Source organism: Amphibalanus amphitrite, unplaced genomic scaffold (assembly GCF_019059575.1).
Source record: "Amphibalanus amphitrite isolate SeventyFive unplaced genomic scaffold, NRLGWU_Aamphi_draft 001105F_arrow, whole genome shotgun sequence".
Taxonomy (NCBI): Eukaryota; Metazoa; Arthropoda; class Thecostraca; order Balanomorpha; family Balanidae; genus Amphibalanus; species Amphibalanus amphitrite.
The window spans coordinates 170,359-191,828 of record NW_024882599.1 but is presented as its reverse complement, the minus strand read 5'-3'; the positions used below and the strand labels follow the sequence as shown (position 1 = coordinate 191,828).

General features: G+C 52.1%; 1 protein-coding gene across 1 annotated transcript in view; it reads left to right on the top strand.

Moving 5' to 3' along the window:
* The first annotated feature begins 343 nt into the window (after nt 1–343).
* Nucleotides 344–21,470, top strand: part of LOC122370169 (aryl hydrocarbon receptor-like) — an 85,486-nt gene continuing 64,359 nt past the window's right edge. Inside the window, exon 1 of the mRNA XM_043345531.1 lies at nt 344–521. Coding sequence (XP_043201466.1) covers nt 448–521 — 74 coding nt within the window. The 5' untranslated portion in view covers nt 344–447. The remainder of the gene's footprint in view (nt 522–21,470) is intronic.

Here is a 21,470-nt window from a genome sequence, read left to right as displayed (position 1 = left end):
CGATTTCATCGGCCCCCTTCTGAGGGCGTTTTTCCAACGGTGACGTTGCCCGCCCCCTTCCCTCCCGCCGCCCCTGTTAGAACGGCCAACGGTAGATCGCGCGTCCCGCTCACGAAGAGCGGTCACGATCGGGCCGCGTTCGGCGCCGCCTGCTCTGCTGGCTGCACAGGCTGGCCAGCCAGGGTCAAGGTCACGTCGGGAGCGGGTCACTGGCGCCGGCCGCCATAGCTGCCGCCGCCGCCTGGCCGCGCAGTGGGTGTCCGCCGCCGGCCGGCGCTGATTGGTCGGCGCCGCGCGGTGGGCGGAGCCTGTGGCGCCAGGCCTCTCGGCGCCGGCCCCTATCAATCAACGGCGTGGGGTCGGACGGAGCGCGGCGCGCTCAGCGAGCTCCTGTGCACGTGGGGAATGCGCGCGCGGCTGTGACGGCATAGTGACAAACTGGCGGGCATGTTAAGCCACTGCAACATGAATCCCATTGGAACCGTGTACGCCACCAAGCGCAGGAGGAGGAATGGAAAAAGGTGAGTTCGCTGCCGTGCAGCCGCGCCCCGCCTTCAGCGATCAATGTGTCCAACTGATAACAATTCAAACAGTATTCCTGGATATTAATTGCTGCAAGTTACACAGCTGAGGCTCGTAGTTGCTGTCTGTGCCCTGGTTTCATGGGACTGACTGGCGCCCCTGTGGGTGTGGCCATTGACTAGGGCAGTGCGCGTCGACCGGTCCCCGGGTCGTGTGAATATTTCATTCTGCTACACGCACAATTGTAGGTGGAGTACCTCGAGCAGTGCGGTAGTACCTACATATGTGGGCGGTAGGACTGTGGGGCTGCTCCATGTATTTTAACCAGGACGCAATGCGGTCATGAGAAGACATACATGGGGTAGTTTAGGGGAGCTACGGCTATTTAATTTGACATTGGTATTAATACGTTTGTGAGCTAGATATGCGTATCTGAAAGAAAAATATGTTTATAATAGCATAACTCGCAATTTTCCGAATTTATTTTGAATACCTATGTCGGCAAAATCGGTCGCATTAGACAAAATTGCGAGAACGCAAATGATGAAGGAATAAATTATAACAGCTGTTTTTCGTCATAAGTTCATCCGATACCAGACCTTTCTGTATAACTTATAAGTAAAATATAACTTCTACACCTGCGGCTGGAAGTCTGTCGTAGCAGCGAAGCGACCAGTCACTTGGCTTCTTCCCGACACGGCCGGTATTACCGAGCTATCGGATCAGTCTGTGTTGTGGGATGTGGGAGTACCGACATTACCGACATTTACCAATGTATTCACCACTTTGGTAAATAACCGGTCAGCGTGTGTTACCGGCTCACATGCTCAGCCCGTTGCCGTGCCCAGGCCGGTAAAGCCGATCGTGCCGAACTGCTGTTGACTGATCAGTGATCACAACTCCGACGGTGATAGGTAAAATGATCATAAATTGAATAGTTGTTGGGGTGAAACATGCAGGTACTGACATAAAATGGGAAGATTCTATATAAAAAAAAACTTTGGACTTAGTCGCATCTGGCTGAAGGAATCAAAGCATTTCAATCGAAGCTGCCTGGCTCGTACGTGGCAATCACATTAATGATCGCACATCATCTTTCTTTTTTGGTCCATCCCTTTCATTTATCCCTCGACACTGTTGTGTAAACACCATCCTTTTCAAACTCGGCGCACTCAGGTCGTTAGTCCAATTACCCGCCGTAACACCGGCAGCTGACAGTGACTACATTTATTTTCCACCTGTCCAATAAATGAAAATTGCGCTCGGAAATAAATCAATGTCCGCTCGGCTCTTATGCACGATGTGTCACTAGCGCCGGCCTCCGAAAGCGGCGGATGTGATTTAACTTTGTCTCGAGTTGTGTGGTGGTGTGTGTGCCCCCAGCCGAGTTGTGCGGTGGTGTGTCCCATTACACAGTAGACCAGCGCGGTTTATGACAATGGCACGGTAGTTTGTCGAACTCATCTTCCTGTATCAATTCTGCAAGGTGCAAAGTAACGGAAACTGTAGAGGGCGTCAGGATTTCCTGAATTGGTCTGCCCCATCATTTTGATAGTATCACAGGGCTTGGAACCAGAATCAACGCCTTGGATATTGACCATGATGTACAATTTTCGAGCAGCGATTATGACACGGTAACCACCTACCTATGGATGACAAATGTAGGAGCACAAGTTCTATTATTATGTTAGAAAATGCTAACACCATGATATTCATAATAATACTCAAACTAGCCATAGCTCACCTTCAACAGCACAAGTTCTCCTTAAATTAAAAGTGCCTCAGAAAAAGTTGCAAAAGTGAGTCGACCAACAGTAAATATGAGAGCATGGGATATTATAGGCTTCCAATATACACTTTATTGTGTTAGTTCTGATGCAGCATTGTATTGAACATAAAAGATGCGCTTTTTTGGTCATGTGACAAGTACCGTTTTAAACACCAGATACCAGCAACCAGCTCGATTACAAAGTATCTTACAAATTACTTATTATTTGGCTTAGGTGTCCTGAAGTTGTTACCGGTAATTTGTACTGAGTTCACGGTGATATCGGGACTCGGGAGAATCGGCCGGGCAGCGGACGCCAGTGGACGGCGGGCGGTGGACGGTGTAGTGTGGACGGTGGACAGTTTACTGTGGACTGTGTAGTGTGGACGGTGGACTGTGGACGGACGGTGGACTGTGGACGGTGGACGGTGGACAGTGGACAGTGGACGATGGATGGTGAAAGGTGGACGGTGGACGAAGGACGGTGGACGGCGGACGGTGGACGGTGGACGGTGGACAGTGGACGGTGGACAGTGGACAGTGGACAGTGGACGGTGGACGGTGGACGGTGGACGGTGGACTGTGGACTGTGGACGGTGGACTGTGGACTGTGGACGGTGGACGGTGGACGGTGGACGGTGGACGGTGGACGGTGGACGGTGGGCGGTGGACGGTGGACAGTGGACAGTGGACAGTGGACGGTGGACGGTGGACGGTGAACGGTGGACGGTGGACAGCGGGCCATGGGCAGTGGGCGGTGGACGGTGGACGGTGGACGGTGGACGTGGACTGTGGCAGGCGTTGCACCTCCGACAAGTGACCTGCAATACAGTGTTGGGAACTGTTGGTGGGTTACCACTGTCCCGATTTCATTTAACAACCAGTGAGGTATCATATTCCTAACCACAGCATCATTTAGCTATAAAGATCTTCTCACACAATTTTATCGCTGTCATATTGCAGCTCAACTACTTAATATGCCAGCGAATGTAGCTACTTTGTTTAAGGTTGAGGTGATATTTCGCTTTACTAATTTCGTATTTTGATTTAGCCATTGAAAATTCAGATTGGCTTCAAACGGGCCTTTTTGTTTTATGGTTGTCTGAACGTTATTCATTTGTTATGTTTCATCCTATACAGCAAAATCCACTATTGGAAACACAGGTTATTATTTTCCAACTTCGCATGAGGTAGCTCTATTTCAACCAGTGTTTCCTATATCCAGTCTCTTGCTATATTAGTTTTGTCCACTGAACTTGCTCAAACATCGCATGACTACTCTTCCTTGCAAGGTTCTGCAAAGTGAGCAGCTGCTTGCGGAGATGTGATTGCTGCTAACCATTTGTGGCAGATTAGAAGCCACAAATTCCACTTTTACACCATCTAGCTGGTGCTCGTCTGTGCTCGTATGGCGGCTGATCCCCTGTTGTCAGCCCGTCTTTTGCGATCATGAGCAGCACGTCTTCATAGGCTCGGTTCGACTTTTCATTTATTATCTGAAGCAACGCAAGCTGTCGAATGACTCAAATAAAAGTGACCTATTAAAGGTACGCTATTAAACTTATTAAACGTACTCGGCACGGTTATGATTGTGAATTGATATAAGCTTGTAGGATAATGTCTAACTTTTGATATTAAATTGATGTCACCGGTGTGTGATGGTTACTCTATGTAATTCGAGAGCTTCAATGTCATGTTGAGAATAAATTCAATCAAAACGTTGCAATGGAAGAAGCAAGTAGAGGGAAAAAACATTAACGACTGGATGTTTCAGGTATGGGTGTAAATTCATTGAACAGAAACTAGAAATCATTTGAGATTAAAGCGCGGGCTCCGGCACTACTGCTAAAGATTCGCCTGCGATGTGTGTGTGCCCTCCGTCATCGAAGTGTGACAAAGAGTGGGCGGACGTGTAATGGTGGCCGCTGAAGTAATCAGCTGTCAGTCACGTAGCAAATCCTTACAATGCTCCTCATTTGGCCATTTCAACCAAACGCTTCTTCCGAACTACAATTCGAAGCTGTACAAATCATCTGAATAGACTTGTTACTGAGTGGCTACGATAAAACATAGGCTTAGTTTCGCTGCATAAATTACATCAGTAACGACTTGAGTCTGCCCGCCGCGGCGCTCGACCTGCAATAATGGCGGAAACACGCTCACGCATTTCTCACCGCTCCGAATTTGTGGCTTTGCGGTAAGACATATGCCGTCTGCACAGTGAGATATCAGCCTCTCAGCAGGCCCGAACGAGCCGCGACCGAGTTCTCGGAACTCGCGGCGACATTCAACAGACTCGTGAACACTGCGCAGTGTACCGTGGCTCCTTCATGAAGCGCTCATTTAATCCGCCCGCTGCAAGATACCAGCTGTTAATTGTCACATTGTCCCATAGCGGGATAAATTGCCAAACCTCAACACAGGCCCCGTACCAGCATTCTCACCAAAATACGGTTCTTTCGCGCAGCAGTGTCAGCGAATTGGTACCATTCACGTCGTTTGGCATCAAAGTAGTGCTCCCACAGAAGACAAACGTGGCGCAAATGCGATGTTGGTGGGCAGTTATTAAAGCTGCAGCATCTGACTAGTATTTATCTCGACTCAGTTAGCGTGGTGTGACGTTAGCCGTTTTGGTGTCTGCATTGATGTCAACGCCACCACTAATTACACGCATGCGGCCAAAATGATGACAATGAAGTAATAAGATCAGGCTGGTATGGTGCAATTGTTTGTATATTTTAGATGTTTTATTCGAAGCTGATACATTAGGAGACCAAAACATGACGAGCTTGTTTGCAAGCTGGGTTAATGGTCATTCATTTAATATTAAGCCACTGAGTTCAAATAGAGAACTGGTGAATTGTTCCGTCGTAAATGTTACTCTACATTGAGTTGCTGATTTTTTAGAATAAAATACAGCCAGGCATATGCTAACTTCAAAAAACCTTTCCGGCAGGTGACCTAACGCCTCCATGTCAATGCCAATGACTGAAGATGAAGCCACGCGGTTTTTGTGCTAAGACGAAAAAAGGGCCATTTCGGCCTAAGTGAGACGCTCGGGCGGGTCCCCTCTCTGGCGGTGGTCCCCGAACTGTGTCACGTTTCCTCCCGCGCGCGCTCCCGGGGAGGACACGCCGTCCTCCCGTCCCTCCTCCCGCCTCCGCGGCCCACAATTTCCAGTAGCCGTGCGCCGCGCATCCCGCCACCCTAATGAATATACCCACTAATTACTTGTTACCAAATGTCCCGGCCCGGCGCGGCCAGGGCCATTTTTCACTCCATTACGCATTTTTTACCGGCGCTGGGTTTTTTTGTCGATAGTGCCATTTGGTTCCGTTAGTCTGCTTGCGCAGCTGTCGATGAGACCACCGCCATGCCGTCTGTGTTCCGGAGGGTCCTAGGTGATAGTTTCCCCTTCCACCTTTCTCTCTCCTCTCTTTCCATATCCGAGTCAACGAAAATACAGGTGAATCTTGGTGAAAAACACATATAAGCTCATATAAACATGCTGATGTTGAAAGCAATGGCCTGGCAAGAGAAGTCGCTGGTCTTCTTTGGTTGGCTTTTTCGTGTCATTTGAATGAGAAGTCCATTGAAATGGGAACAAAATAAGCATAAGCAGTGCGGGCAAAGTTGGACTTACCTAATTGTTTGGCCATTCTTCCACTATGGCTATTTTCGGACATTATAGTCTTATGCAGAGAATTATCGATAAAGACTCGCCGTCTTGATAGATCGCACAGAAATGCTACTAAATGTTACGTTATAATGATAACGGGGACACGTACACAGTTATGAAATTGGGAATTAAATAATGGAAGCATTTATGTCACTGTGACAGTTGGCCGTTGCAGGCAGCAATCACCATGAAGTGAGGATGCTACTGGGTATGTAATGCAACATGTAATTTGGACATCATATGCAAAGTTGAGCAGTCCTTGATTACGTTCTCGTGGCGTGCACTGTCCTATTACTGCGAAATATCCTCATTAGTTAATTTGGTTGATTGTCATATTAATGAAGCAAAATGAACTTGCAAGAATTTTATACATTCCCAGCCACATGGAAGTGAGGAACTGGGTTGAGAGTTGAGACACAAGCCAATATCATCGAGAAATTCAGTTGTGCATCCACACGGGTCCTTGCCATATGATCCACAAAAGCTTTTCCTTCCTAATTTGCAATCAAGAAGCCTGCTTCGGCTGACGGTAAATTTGGAGAAAGTCGACTTTTCATCTCAGGGCGGCTGTATACCCGGTTCGCCGCCGCCGCCCCCGCCCGAGCGGTGGGCGGCAGCTCCTCTCCCATCCCACGCCAATGTCTCAATTGCGTGCGCGCGCGGGCCGGCCCCAATTTGGTGGTCATACGCCTCGATTTGATTACGCGTCGAGGTGACCGGAGCCTGCGCCCACCAGCGGTGCGGCTCATTAGGTGTGGTGTGCCCAGATCTGACCCCCGGGCACGTCTGGCGGTGTGGCAGTGGACTCTCTTCATTTGACTTAGAACCACACGAGAGAGGAATGTTTGAATTTTGAACACAAGCCCTCAGTAAAGGAATTTAGGTACCTTGCAGACAATTATCATTTAGCTATCCTTACTACTTTTTCAGCTTTGCTTTCAATACCTTTTGGAACTTAAATTCTCCAAAACATAATTAAACTTGTTTACAGCGATCACGAATCAAGTAACAGTAAATAAATAAACTTTCAAGATGCTAATTTAGTTTTCTTCATTCCGGTTGCTTTATATATATCGGTAGCCTAACTATACATTACAACACATTTGGCGTGCATTTTATGCAATTTTAGTTCGCGCTACCCCAATACTAGCACTTATATTACTCAACACCATTCTAGACAGATGCTACTGAGTGCGCCACTTTTAAATTCATTTTTATTGAGTGCGCCACCATTCGTCACCGCTCGAAGACGCCGCCGGTGCCAGGCACGGCGGTGCGTCACATTCGCCTCTAGCTGACAAACTTCGGCATTTTACGAGCCTAGCTCCTGTGGCAGAGGTCGCCAGACCTCACAGCTATGGGTCTGGCCTGGTCCGTTCGGTGAAAAGAGGCCCAGCACTGAAAATGCGGCACAAAATGTGATTTACTCAGTTGCTTTATTAGAAAGCATGTACGTACGTGTTGATATTTCCTGAACGAATTGGGTGTACTTTAAACCATTTTCTGAGGGCCTGGCAACAAATATTGTTTTTGCAATCACCCTGGAGCGACAGTAACACTCAACGATCTTTCATCGCGCAGCCCTGCTAAATGAAACGGCTTCAACACTTAGCATTGATACTTTACTATACAGAACTTCCGTGTTGACCTTCGCTTGACACCGCGCACATTCTACTGCTACCAGCATTATGTAACGACACAACGGCGTCCCACAACAGCAAATCACTTATACTGGAGTAACTGTTCGTTCGGAGGGCCGTAACCACTGAATACGAGAGCCAGCCGGGCCCGCTGTTGACCAGAGTTTTCCCCGGGGAGGCGCTCGGCCCGATGACCGGGGGGGCGGTGGTGGTGGCGGCGGCGGCGGCGGTGGGGAGCGGGCTGCCGCCCTGCCCGAACCAGGTACCGGTATTGATCTGCCGTACCAGTCAGACATCATAATTCTCTGCCGCCGCCGCCGCCGCCGCCGCCGCCGCTACCACCGCCGCTACCACCGCTACCACCGCCGAGTGCCGCAGCGCCCGTCTACGACCACCTCCTCTCGCTGACCAATCAATAGAGAGCTCTAGTTCTTATCTCCGGCGGCGGAGTGGCTCGCTGTGCTGTCCACTCGCCGCGGCTGCCTCCTCGCCCGGTCGTAGCCCGCGTCGTCAGAGCGTCGCCGTCGTGGCCGACGCGGCCCCGCAGTGGGGCGCCGACGGGCGGCGGTTTGTTGACTGCGGGCCTCACAGGCCGCGAGCGACCTGTTTGCACTGGCGACGGCCGCTTTCCGAACAAGGCTTCGTTCTTTATGCTGAAATAATAGCGCTTTTTCTTGTGTAAACGCAGAAATGTCCGTAGTAGAAACGACCATTTGTCGTCGCTTCGACGAGCGTTGAAAATAATTAACGTCGCGGAGGTCACGCCGTGTGGACTTTGAGGTGCTGAACTTTGATCGCTGTTACGACGCTGGACAAAATTGAAAGAGAAACGTTTTAAAAACTTCTTTGCGTCCAAGGACGGGGAAATTGTCCAGGGAAGTGTTGAGAATTCTAGGGTGTGGAGTTGCCCACCTTACCTTTTATCTAACAGTATTGTCAAAGTTCCGAAACATTCCATCTGCTCATTGCCTACAAGCTGAACCAGCGGCCACGGACGACAGACCGCGCCGTGCCCGACCATTGTCGGGGAGCGGTCGGCCGACAGTTGGAGGTACAAAGTGACCGCCATGTCTCCTCCGCTAGCCATTGTTTGGGGCAGGCAGTGCCCCACGTAACGGGCCTCCACTGAGAGCGCTCCCTGCTCCCTCCCGCCGGCAGCAGCGTCGGCGACTTAAGCACTAACTCGCTAATTAGGGTCCTAGCGGCCAAATCAATATGGATGAAGCATAACGATAGATGTTATCTGTGTCCACAATCGATTCTGCGTATAAATTATGCACTGCCGCCGCCGGCCCGCTGTTGACACGGCTTTAGCAGCGCTGTGTTTGCCCAGTCCTCCGTCTAATGCGGATTTGGGGCTAATTGGCATTTTTAATATGACAACGGCTACAGTGTACTGCACTGCTGGGGAAGACTGGTGAAATGATGTGACAAATGTTGCATATTGTTTTTGCTTCAGGACGCAATTTGGTCTTCGGGTCTTTGTCTCTTGGAGCAGTGGGGAATCGGGCGGACTATGGGGTCGTTGTGACATATGCTTCATGTGATTCGTCTATCGCAAACGACATAGTGGATTTCCTTGACTTGAGAGTGCGTTCTGACTTCTGACCTTTTCTCTGGAACCGTTCCTGAGGACAACTGTATCAAATTCTTACCTTTTGTTCAACAACCGACGTGTCAAAGGCGAAATGCGCCATATGTTACTACATTATTTCATGTGATCATATTGTTATTCAACGAATTTATGAGTCAAACACAAATTTACCCATCATTTACCACTAACGAACCCACAAACTGCAAAGTCATAACTTCCGGGTAGCAGCAAGAAGCGATTAGGTCTTGAAGCCATAATTCAGCATTTGTTGGCAGGTGCTACCAGCATCCTTAAATAATGCATTTATCAGTCATTAATGATAAGTGAAGAGGCACCGTGCTGAAATATTTTGGTGTAACGTTTATCAGCCAGTGGATAGTGTGACGGCTGAAGAGCGTTTGTTACACGTCAGATGATTCTGAATTTGTTCTAAAACATAATATGATGTAGGTGTTGGAGATATTCGTGGGCTGAGATAATATTGGCACGTTGTCCCTTCGAGACTGGATTTATAACATCACTTCTATGACGCTTCATAAAGATAATACAACACTCATCACCAAACCATACCAAACATCAGCTCGCAGTACTTCTTCGGCCCCGGCTGGGTCCGAAAGATAGAGGAGATAATATCCCCGAAAAGAAAATATTTCGCATTAGGGGAGAGCGGGGAGAGTTGTATCATGTCCAAGTTGTATCAGGGCGAATTGTGCCAAACTTATCCAATGGATGGCGCTCGCGACACGACCAGCCGACGAGGTTTTCCGGGCGCCATCTTTCCCTGTTCTGTCTTGTGGCTGAGTGGACGCGTCTCGAGGTGAGAGCCGATTTTTTTTTTAATGTCATTCTAAAAAAAATAAGTTGCAAGAAAATGTGTGTTTTGGGCATTTAGATGTGCACGAATTTGAAAGATCTCCGTAGCGGTGGTGAGGGTAGGTTCTAAGGCTGCGTGAGTGAAAACGGATTTCTCCAGTTGTCCGCTGTTTTTTTTTTTAGCACGAGGATGTTTTTCCAAGATGGCGGCTAGGTACATGTTGTATCAGAGCCGGGTGGGGTATGTTGTAACATGTATGTATGTATGTATGTATGGGTATGTTGCTTTTGATCGCGAAAGCTAAGCCCTGGCTCGCGTTTGTAGGTAGCTAGTCAATGCTCGTTCCATTTCGGCACAATGTGTTGGCTTCTTTGCTCTTAACGGGCCACTTTTGCGTCTAGTCTGTTGATGTCACCAGGGCTATGTTGTCTAGGCGCAGTCGGTTAAGGCGTCGACCCGCGGTGCGGGCGGTGCCGGGTTCGGGTTCGATTCCCGGTTCCGCCCGTTCCGCGGGCGTCGTCCCCGGCTGTGTCACCAGGTGTGGGGTAGGCTCCCATTTCAGCCGTAGCCTGGGGGGCCGGGGAACAAGGGCCAGGAGGAGGAGGAGCCCTCCTGTAAATGGGACATAAGTGCCCGTTGGAGGGAGGCCTGAATATAAAAAAATGTTTCGTTCGGATTGCATTGACCTAAGTTTGGTCTAATAAAGTGAAGCCTTTGAGCATACCTATACATTGTATTAACCCCATTTAATGTTGCTGTTATGTTCAAAACCAGTAGCAAGCACACTCCCTGAAACGTGAAATAGTGATACAAATTACCCCACCATGTGATACAACTCACCCAAGCCATGGGGCAAGTTGTATCAAAAACATTGTTCTATTCGGCAGACCGTAGAAGAAAAACTGGTAGAGGTAGCGGAAAAGTTACTTTGCACAAAAAAGCAGAAGAATCAAGGAAGGGGACAGTATGGAAATAATGAGTTTATCACGGATAGTTACGAGTTTATGGGTCTCGGAGTAAAAACTGATACAACCCACCCCACTCTCCCCTACCAAGTCTTCATGTGCATAAAAAGTAAGGCAATCCACAGCTAATGCTTCTTCAGAGCTTTGGCCTGACATGTAGCCTTGAGAGTTCGGAAATGAACGGCTTGCCGTTTGGCTGAATCCGTATCCACGAGTGCCGTCCCGTATACGGCACTTTTTTCAGCTCCTGCACAAAGGTAATCAGCCTCAATTTGTTAAGCGGCTTCCTGAGATTCGAGCAGAAACGGCTCAACGCCATATTTGTAAAGGCAAGACTCCGAGAATTCAGACTTGAATTGTGATTTTACGCACGGTGGAGGCAACTTATTGAACCTCAAAGAGCGTATCCGAGAAACATGAAGGAAAACCGATATGTATTGTCAGACTGGAAGTGAGGGCGGATAAAAACGCACAAGGCTCGAGCCGCGAGCTCCCAGCACTCTTACTGATAACTCGCCGTCGCTCTCACTCACAGCTCACCATCTTTCTCGCTGGCAGCTCACCATGCCACCACCCACAGCCCTCCGTTGTTCTCACTGGAGACGCGGCCCGTTCTCAGGGCTGCAGTCCTGAAACCGTTGCTCGCGCCGAGCCGCCGGCCGCTCCCGGAGTTTTTATGTATTTTCTCCGAGCCGTGGCGGATCAGCTGGCTTTTTCTGATCCGCCCCGGGTTTGTACGTCAGACTGAAAATTGGACGTGTCCGTCGGCTCCGTATCTGAGGCCGCGTCATTAGTCTAATAGCCGCCGCCGCCGGCTTGGAGAGCCCGGCATGCGATAGGGATGTGGGATGGTACCGCGCCGGGCCGCGGTGATGTGTGGTCCTGTGGCGTCACTGAAGTGTGGTACCGTAACGTCACCGATGTGTGGTACCGTAACGTCACTGATGTGTGGTACTGTAACGTCACTGATATTAGCTCAGCAGCGGACCCCCTGGTGGGACAACAAAACTGCTGCATGCGTCATCTGACCATCTCTCTGTCCGTCTCTCTGTCTCTATGTCCGTCTATCCCTCGCTCTCCCTCTGTCTCTGACCAGCCCGTCTGTCTGTGTCTGTCTGTCTGTGTGTGTGGCCGCCCTCCCCGTCGGCTCGCCGCCCGCCAGGCCGGCGCGGAAGGGGTGGCCCGAGTCCGATCGATGGGCCGGTAATGAAGTAATTTTGGCCGGACGCACCGGTCCGGCACCACCTGGCCCCGGTCAGAATTGAAAAAATCGGTCAGCCGGCCGGCCGGCAGAGACCATCAGTGCCGGCGCTCCGGGGGAAGAGATGGACCACAGTCCACAATGGGAAACAAGAAGAGGGTCGTGGACTTCGTGCCGGTCGCTGTTAGTGTTTGATGGAGGAGAAGTTAGTGGTCTTGGCGTCTTTGTGACCAGGGTGTTCGTGCTGAAAATTTGACGCCTTTACAAGAGAACACGCTATTTCACACTGGTTTGTGAATCACTGTCCATTCAACGACTCTCGATTTGATGATAGTAACGATGCGTCAAATCAAACAAACCGCTGTATTCATCAATCGTATTTTGGGACCTTTAATTCGGATTCTGTCGTCAGAATGGCTGTGCCATTGGCTGCACACAGCAGTCCTCTGCGGGGGTATCAAAGTTGGCGGCTCGTTTTGAGGGATTTTTACTTGTCGGACAGTAATTATCGTGCAGCTTGGTCGGTTGATCCTCTGACGGCGCTTAATCTCCGCAGGCTGCTGCGCCTACCGCAGGCAGACACCTGGTTTTGATGAAGATCAGGAAGATAGATCTTGACCTGCCTGCTTAGCTACTTGGCTTCCCGTTTGTTCTGATGGTGCAGCTTGTGATCGTTGTTTATTTGGAAGTTGCCTGAAGCCAAATCAGAAAATAACTATTCACATATGTTAACACATTTACACATTCCTACGTTTAAAGGTAAATATGACAAAAAAAAAATACTGTCAACTTTGTCAGACATTGGGTGCCTTCCCTAGGGCAGCATCATTTCTATTGCCCCATTCATGCAAGAGAATGGGACTACAGTCCTACTCACTCATCCCACATACATGGACCAGCCTCGGCCATGATCGCCGACATTAGCCGGACATCCAATCAATCTGTTTCCCCCATTCTCTGTCTGCCATCACTCTCTGACGCACCCTTCCCTTGTGATGGCCGCCTCATCCGCCGCGTGAACGGCATCGCTCCAACCAGGTGCTCCCGAGATCGAGCGGCCCCTCATCAGCCCCCTCAGCTCTCAGCGCTGTAATGTGTCCGTCAATGATGATCCCAGAACTCATCAACGCAAGCGCAAGCGCTAGCCGAGTGGCGCTACCAAACCAGGCACACCCAGGAGCCTAACGTTGTAGAGCCACAGCGTTTTGGAGAGACGGTAGGCTCCCGAACCGCGGCATGCATGCCGTGCGCCCCCGGCCGGGCCGCGATGCCCGGTTTTCGGCGGCACACACGGCACACGGCAGCGGGCGGCTCACGGCGCGCTGAGCACGGCTCAAGGACGCTGCAGGCCCGCCGCCGCCGCGTCAAATTACTGTCATTACCCGTCGTGGCCGCGCCGCGGCTGTTGTGGCGCCGCTGAGAGGCGTTCCCGGCGCGCGGATGCGGCCGTGGCGCAACCTCCGCGCCAGGGACAGACTGTTTGGGGTGATTGAGTGGCCGTAAGAGCCCCACAAGATTGAAGGCAGCAGCTGCTGCATCGGTATCTTGTTGACGTTCAGCACATCGCTAGACCCGTAAAGACTACAGCTCTACTATACACTGTGATCGTTCCCCTTCATAGAAACCCACAACTAGTTCATCCTGGCTTATCCTCTTGTCTGGCAATCTAGTTAAATACAGCATCATGAGAATGATGAAGGAGCCTTTGCTCATAATTGTTAGAAAGATGACGCAAAACAAAGTATAATCTTGTAAAAGAGCCTGATATTTGGCCTAAACACAACATCGTCGCATCTACTGCCTGGTGACCGCAGACCAGGCGACTCACCAGGCTCCTGCGCGCGCCGAACTCCCAAGGTTCGCGGCTCCGCGCCGTTACGAAGCGGGCCTTCTCACGTCGCTCGGCGCCGGCGCGACCATCAAAGGGCCTCTGCAATGCGTCAGCGCCTATTGACGGCGGAAGGCGCGGTTTTGTGGTAACAACAGGAGCACCTCGGCCAGGGCGGAGGCTCGCAGGGCCAGCAGACTGACTCATATGCCTTCTTGGCATCTGTGGAGCCTGGGTGATCTGAGCTCTCAGCACCATCTCACGCACGGCAGCTAGTCGGTGTCGGAGACTATAGTCTCCGACACCGACAGTCAGTGGCTCTGACACCGACAGTCAGCGGTGTCAGAGCGTCTACGAGGGCCAGCTATAGCTGGCCCTCGTAGACGCTCTGACGCCGCTTGCCGACGACCCCCGCTGTCCTTTCTCGGGCGGCGAGCACGCATGGCCGCGCCGCACGCAAGCCGGCCGTCTGGGGGCGCACGTGCGGCGCCGCGCGCACGGCCGCACGTCACGCCAGGGATTCCGTCCCGTGACGTCACTCACAGTTCGATGGCGGCAGATGCGCCGTCGGCGGCCATTGCCGACGCAGACGCGTCGATCGCGGCGCCAGCTCTCATCGGCTCCGTCGCGCACCGACGAGAGAGATGTGGCTCTCCCGTGAGAGGAGAGAGGCGCGACCGATGGCGCCGACGAGGGGCAGAGGCGATGGCAGGACGGCAACGACAAGGATGGGCGATGGGTAGCTCAACGGATTGCACACTGCACAGCCGTCGCAAGCTATTCCAGCGCAACTACGAGCAAAACTTATGTCCTCGCTTATAGCTTTTCTTTTTCTGAAGCAATGAAGCTTGCTAATGATTTCGGTCAGCCTTCAACCTAGCATTGTTGCATAGCGAGTAATGCAATGCATGTCCATGCATAATGCATATGCATGAATCCTGACTTCAACAGAGGATTCGACGGCACAGAGTGTGGTTAAATGAAAGCCAACAGACGGCATCCTCGACTTCGCTGGGTGTCGTATAACCACCTTTCCTGCTGCCACCAGTCCCGAACAACAATATTATCATAGGATGAGTTTTATATTACGAGCTGAAGGCTGTAAAAAGTGCCTGCGCCTGGCGGAAGGCGGAAGGCAGCTGCTACCTTCTGAGGAGCAAACAAAGGAAAAAGAAGCCAGGATCCCGACCCGTATTGGCTTAGCAGTTGCCATGCAACAAACAAAAAGTCACAAAGTCGCACTGGAAGTCATCGTTGGAAGAGCACCATAGAAATGATGGTCGAGATGCCTCCATGTTTCAGAAGCATCACTTCAGGCAACTAAAGGTGTATTCTGCCCTTAACTGAGGCATGCTTTTTAGCTCAGTTGTGTGACTGCCTTTTCTAGATGGACAAATTCGCGACTTATTACTTAACTGTGCAACGTCGGTAACAGCAACATAGTTGCTACCTGCGCCACGTTCGTCTCTGCGCGCCACTACAGCCGCCGCGCCGCGCCCCATTAGACGCCAGCGCGCCACGATCGTATACTCACCGCGGTGCACCATAATTGTCAAAATTGCCGAAATTGCAGCAGGCGGCGAACTGTGGCGCCGGGCGGCGGCGGCGGTGGCGGCGGCGGTTCGCGGAACACGGCTCGCCAGTCTTTGTGTCAGCCGGATTCGGCGCGACTCGCCACTCCGGAAGGGTGTGCAACCAAGTGTCCACGGTGAGAAACAGCCGGTCGCGGACGATTTGGGCAACAAGGCCGTCCGCCGGGGCGCGTGCACAGTACACACCTCTCCGCGTAGAGCGGAGGGCTAGCTCTGCGGGCTCGGATAACAGGGGCACTGTGACAGGTTGAGAGCTGAGGTTTATGCGAGGCAGGCGTAACCATTTTGCGGTGAGGAGTGATTTATATTGGATTTGTGAGTTCAGAACATGTAATGCACGTAAGGAAGACGCTCCATTGGTCATTATTCGACTACTATGACCGAGTTTAGTTAGAAATTACACTGCCGAGGGTAGCTCCCGAAAAGGTGAAAAACTTGTTCGTGGTATGCAATAGTTTGTGTCAATGCGTGCTCCACTAACAAATAGTTAATGAAGATAAAGGAATGCTAATCAATAGCATCGAAAAAGACCAGCAATCAACAAAATTACTTATTTATCGAATACTGTGCACATGAACTATTCGCAACCTACTTAATTGCTTAGCCTACCGTGTTCCCAATTAGTGCAGGGACCAATTTAAGTTGGTGTGAAGTCTTGCCGAAGACAAACTGCTCACGGTGACAGATACAGGCGTTCAAAAGGGGTTGGCACTTACCCTTCTGTGGTTATAGCTGCTGACCTAATCAAGAGTTTGTTGATGGGCCATGCGAAAGGCCGACTCTGGTGGCGTTTTGTCATAACACCTTGCGGAGCGGCATGATTGGCGCTGTATGTCTAATGGCAGAGTGTCTGTATGTAGAACGACTAGGGTTCAGCACCGCCTGTGAACATGTGCATACCAATGTGCGTCTGTGAATCAGCCTGTGAGGCAATGGGCTGAGTTTTGCGTATGTTCCTGAAAATATGTGATATGTGTCAGTGCGACTCTGCGAAATGTGTATCTGTGGAAGCGTGTATCATGCGAATCTGTGTATTCCCTGTCGTTATGTGTTCCGTCGTACGTCTGTGTATCCCCCTGTGACTCTAAGTCTGTGCATCCCCCAGCGCGCACACGCCGGCTGTGCGCGCCCGGTGGTGAGGCGCTGGTAATGTTCTGGTCGGGCCCGCCGCCCCACAGACGGCCGGGCCATTGTTGCCGCCTAATGTGCCTGTTTTCAAGGCTGATGTGTCTGTCGGTGCGGGCATGCCCCTCCCCTCCTCCGCCTTCCCCACTATTCCGTCGTGCACTGCAACACCGTGGAAAAAAAGAAGGAACTGATCTCTTGCGCTCGGGGGCTGGCTTCGAGCTGTGTGTTGACAAGCAGCAGTGTAGGCTAGTCTGCTAGAACACATCGGGGACCGGGGTATTTTAGATTTAGAAATTTTAGTTGTTGATGCCTACAGTTTCATTTTTGTGGAATGTGTAGCGCAGGCCTTATTCCATCCATACCACCCATACAAATGACAGTTCCGAACAGTGGCACTGCTCTGTGTGGAGTCTGTCTGGCCTGTTAGACCTGGCGGCGACTCTCTCACGCAGTAATTGTACACGTGGCGGAGGCCACTGCGGCCATTCATCAGGAAATTATGCTAATTCATCAACCGAATGACGGCCGTTTTTCAACGCCACACTCATTCCTGGCCGCGCTCGAGTACGAATGACATCCTGGAAGCGGGCGTCCAAGCAGCGCCGCGCTGGCCGGAAAACGTGTAACGTGTCACGGGACTGCCGAGACTGCCTGGGGACTGCTGCGTTGGCTGTCTCGCGGTCCTTGACTCGAAGCTCCCGCAGCTAGCACGCTGTTCCTCTCGCACGTTTGACCTGCCAGACGAGATTTGCGCTTGTGCGTTCGCCTCGCCTACCTCTCCCAACATCTCGCCGAATGCACCGGCGAACTTCCGCGGAGGATAGGACCAGTATTGCGACAGGACCGGGAGACTGTCCCGCCGCGACCCATCGCAGCCTGTACCGCCTCAGTGAGCATGTTGCACGCGGGCGCCGGAACGTTGGGTGTGCCCGACCGGCGCGCTGGGCTGTCGGGACCCATTACCCAGCCACAAATGGCCGGATCGGACCTTTGTGCGCGGGGCGGCGGCGCGGCGAGCCCCAATGACCGGCCAGGCTTGGTAGGGCTGGGGTAGTAGGCAGAGGTTCTGGTGTAAGCAAGGGCTGCATGCTTCGGTTGGTGTTCGCTGAAAAGCCTGATGGGAAGACGGACAGGTGAAGTGCAACATCAACGTTTTGGTGTTCAACTGTAAAGCAGTTGGTGTAATCATTGGAGATTGCTCAGCTAGTGTCGACTGCTGGTCTGAGGTCGCCAACTCGGTCAAAAATATGTTATCCATGCAGTCGCTTTATAATTTGTGCCATATGTCTTGCACATTCTTGATGCGACGCTTTGTGAAATGTTGCAATACTTGTCGAGACACAACAAACTGTGATTCAGCATACTACGTTCTCAATGCTGCTTCTAAACACCCTATTTGTGTCGGGAACCAGCCATCTTCCCGCCTCCCGGGCTTGCCGATTCTCAAAACCCTGCTCTCCGCAGTGCCCGCAGTCTCCGCTGCAGTGAGGCGCAGCGCTGTGCTCGTCGCTTTGATCGTCCGCCCACGGTTTGCCGTTGCTCATTTTAACACCGGCAAACCGGTGCGCTGCAGCCGCGCCGAGCCGAGATTCTGGGCACGGCCATCGGCGCCGCTCGTATCGTAAAGTATTAATTGGCGGTGCTGATGAGAAACGGTCACTCCCCGCGCACCGCACTGCTCCGGCCGGCTCCGGCCGGCCCCGGCGCGGCCCGGCAACGGCCCCAAAGGGCGCCCAGTCACGCCAGCCAGCCCTCTCGGCGGCCGTCTGGAACCTTATGGCAGCGCGGCCGGACTCCGGTGTTACGCCCCGATTTATAGCGCTCGCCGCGAGCACCGACGCGCTGTGAGTACTGCGGGGCCCGCGAGCGACGTGGCGATGGATCGGGGGAACAAGCTCGGGATGATTTCAGACGCGTCGCCCTGAGTCGGCTCCGCGTGTGCGTGTTTGGGTGGGGACGTGTGGGAGTCGAAATGGGCCACCGGGACGAGCGAACCTCCGCCGGGTTGCGTGTTAGCACCGGCGCATTGTCAGCGAACAATGCTGCATGCGAGCCGCGACGCTGCGCCTTCGTGAGCGGCCCTGACGTGATTCAGCCGCGGGAGACAGTGCCGCGATCGGAAAGGCGGGCCCGGTCATGCGTACGGTTGAGGGCGTTGCTTCACACACTGGACAACATGCAGCTCCACCGTCCCACCCCAGCGGTCTCTCGGAGACGCGACAGGCGCCAGACACGCCAGAAAAGCGCCGAACTGCTCTGGCAGATCCGCCTGCCGAGACGCTGGTCAGCCTGGCTGGCCCGGTGCTAATGATTTAGTGGCGGCGATCACGAGCTGCCGCCGATCGCTGTGTGCGGTATCGGCACGGCTGGCCATCGAACGTTCCGCCGATCGTGAGAAGAGGCATATGGACGAACAGGATGCTAAGGGAACTACTGCCGACGATGGTCAAAGATGGAAATTAGATCGACGAAAGGGGTACTCAGTCGGGAGGACAGAGGTGTCTCAAAGAGTCTACCAGCCGTGTTTTATGCGTTCACGTTTGACTGCGTGTGCGGCGTGCGCACGCATCTCTCTCTCTCTCTCTCTCTCTCTCTCTCTCTCTCTCTCTCTCTCTCTCTCTCTCTCTCTCTCTCTCTCTCTCTCTCTCTCTCTCTCTCTCTCTCTCTCTCTCTCTCTCTCTCTCTCTCTCTCTCTCTCTCTCTCTCTCTCTCTCTCTCTCTCTCTCTCTCTCTCTCTCTCTTTCTCTCTCTCTCTCTCTCTCTCTCTCTCTCTCTCTCTCTCTCTCTCTCTCTCTCTCTCTCTCTCTCTCTCTCTCTCTCTCTCTCTCTCTCTCGCCCTTTCCCCACCCACGTCTCCTCCCCCCACCACCTCCTCGTAGTAGCTGCGTTCAGTACGCCGTTCGTTTCGTGCCGTGCTGTCAATGGGCGGGAAAAATGCGCCGACCGCACGGGCAATTATACGCTGCTGATTGCCGGCTATGGGACAGCTCCTGCCATCGGCACGGCCCGGGCCGGACGGAAAGAATGGATGTCGTGCGCCGTCCTGCGGCCGACATCCGGGGAGTGCGGGCGGCGGCACACACTCTCCCCAGGTGTCGGCGTCGGGCGGGGTGCTCCGTGTCCCTCGTTCTGTTTTGTTCTTATACACGAGGCCGGGAGAAGCAGGTCAAAAACGAACGATGAAAAAGTGTGCAAAATTGAGTAGCTGTACGATGTGGAGATCCAACAAAACGTATGGAAATAAATGAACAAGCCCGCCCTGTTGTCTGGCTGTCGGGGATCGGCTGGAGGCCGCCCGCAGGGCGCGAGCTGTTTTGTGTTTTATGCACAGCGCTGCACTCGGCCATCGCTGCTCACCAATATCCTGCCGGTTTGGCTGGCGTGTTATGGAGGGAAGGCTGCAGCCCGCGGCTGGCACTAGGCCCGGTGATTGACAGACAAAATTAACTCCTCTGCAAGAGGTCATCCCCTCGTCAGGAAACGCCTCCGCTTCAGGGACGGGTCAGGGCCGCCCGGCGTCGGCACTTCAACTGCTCAGTCGGATTGACTCATCCATGTCAGCGGAATTCTAACGCCGATCGATTAAGATGACGTCGGGCAAGGAAACTTACGCCCTTTAGGAGAGCATTGGAGGCGTTTTGACATGGATTGCGCCATAAGAATCTCGTCTTTTTTCCAGCGTGTGATGAGCTAGGTAATGTTTCCGTTAGTTGAAGTCTTTTTTTTCTCAACCGTACTTAAACTGTGTAGTGTGTGTCTAGGGTTTGTTCGGCTTTTATTGTATTTAGACAATGCTAAAATCAGCAGCCGAAAATGAATTAGCAAATAAGCATGTGGTGCATGGGCATAGGCTCACTATCTGCATAGCCCGTCTAAACTCTTTGAAAACACCCGACAACAAACTCATCAGACCGCTTCCGGCCTTGAACAGACCACATAACAGACCCTTCTACAGACATCAGCTGTTGCAACATCCCTCTCTCGTAGTCCTTCACGGATATTCAAACGCGCACCTCGCTGTGCACAGGTGGCACTGTCCTCCCCTCCCACCCCTCCCCCTCCCCCCGCAGCTGGTTCGGCGGTGGATCTTCCACCCCTCACCTCTCCCCGGCCGTGCAGCAAAGCTCATCAGAGGCCGAGCCAGCCGTTTAGAGTCGGATCTGCCCACAGCCGACAACAAAGCGCTAACGCCGACGGACAGGAAATGAAGGCAGAAGCGGTGCTGAATGTCCACTGACGCCGCACGTGGGGGGGGGGGGCGGGGATCAGTGATGGCGGGAGGGGTTTTCAGTAGAGGAACGGGAAGGACGGAAAGGAATTTCCGAGCGCGTTCAATTAGATTTATTGTGCACCGTGTATAGTTGATAATTGGCAACTTCTTTTTCTGTTAGAAACATGATCATCCACTTCGGTCATACTCGTAACAAGTACTTAAATTCGGCGTCATCATCCAAATCACATCTAATAAAATGAAGACCCAGCTGTACTCCTCCATCATATTACAAACAAAATATCCGAATCCTCAAATAAATGCAATGAAATCTTTCGAACTCAAAATGAGCAAGCTGTTGCAGCCTTTCATCTCCTCAGGCACTGATAACTTGGCTACGTTGTCCGACTATTGTAAGAATTTTCTCACGATTTAATTACATTAATGATAATATTCCATTGCCCGGTTCTCAACGTTCCGGTCCCATGCAAGTCAGCTTTTAATCACTCCATCATTGACGCTCATTCCA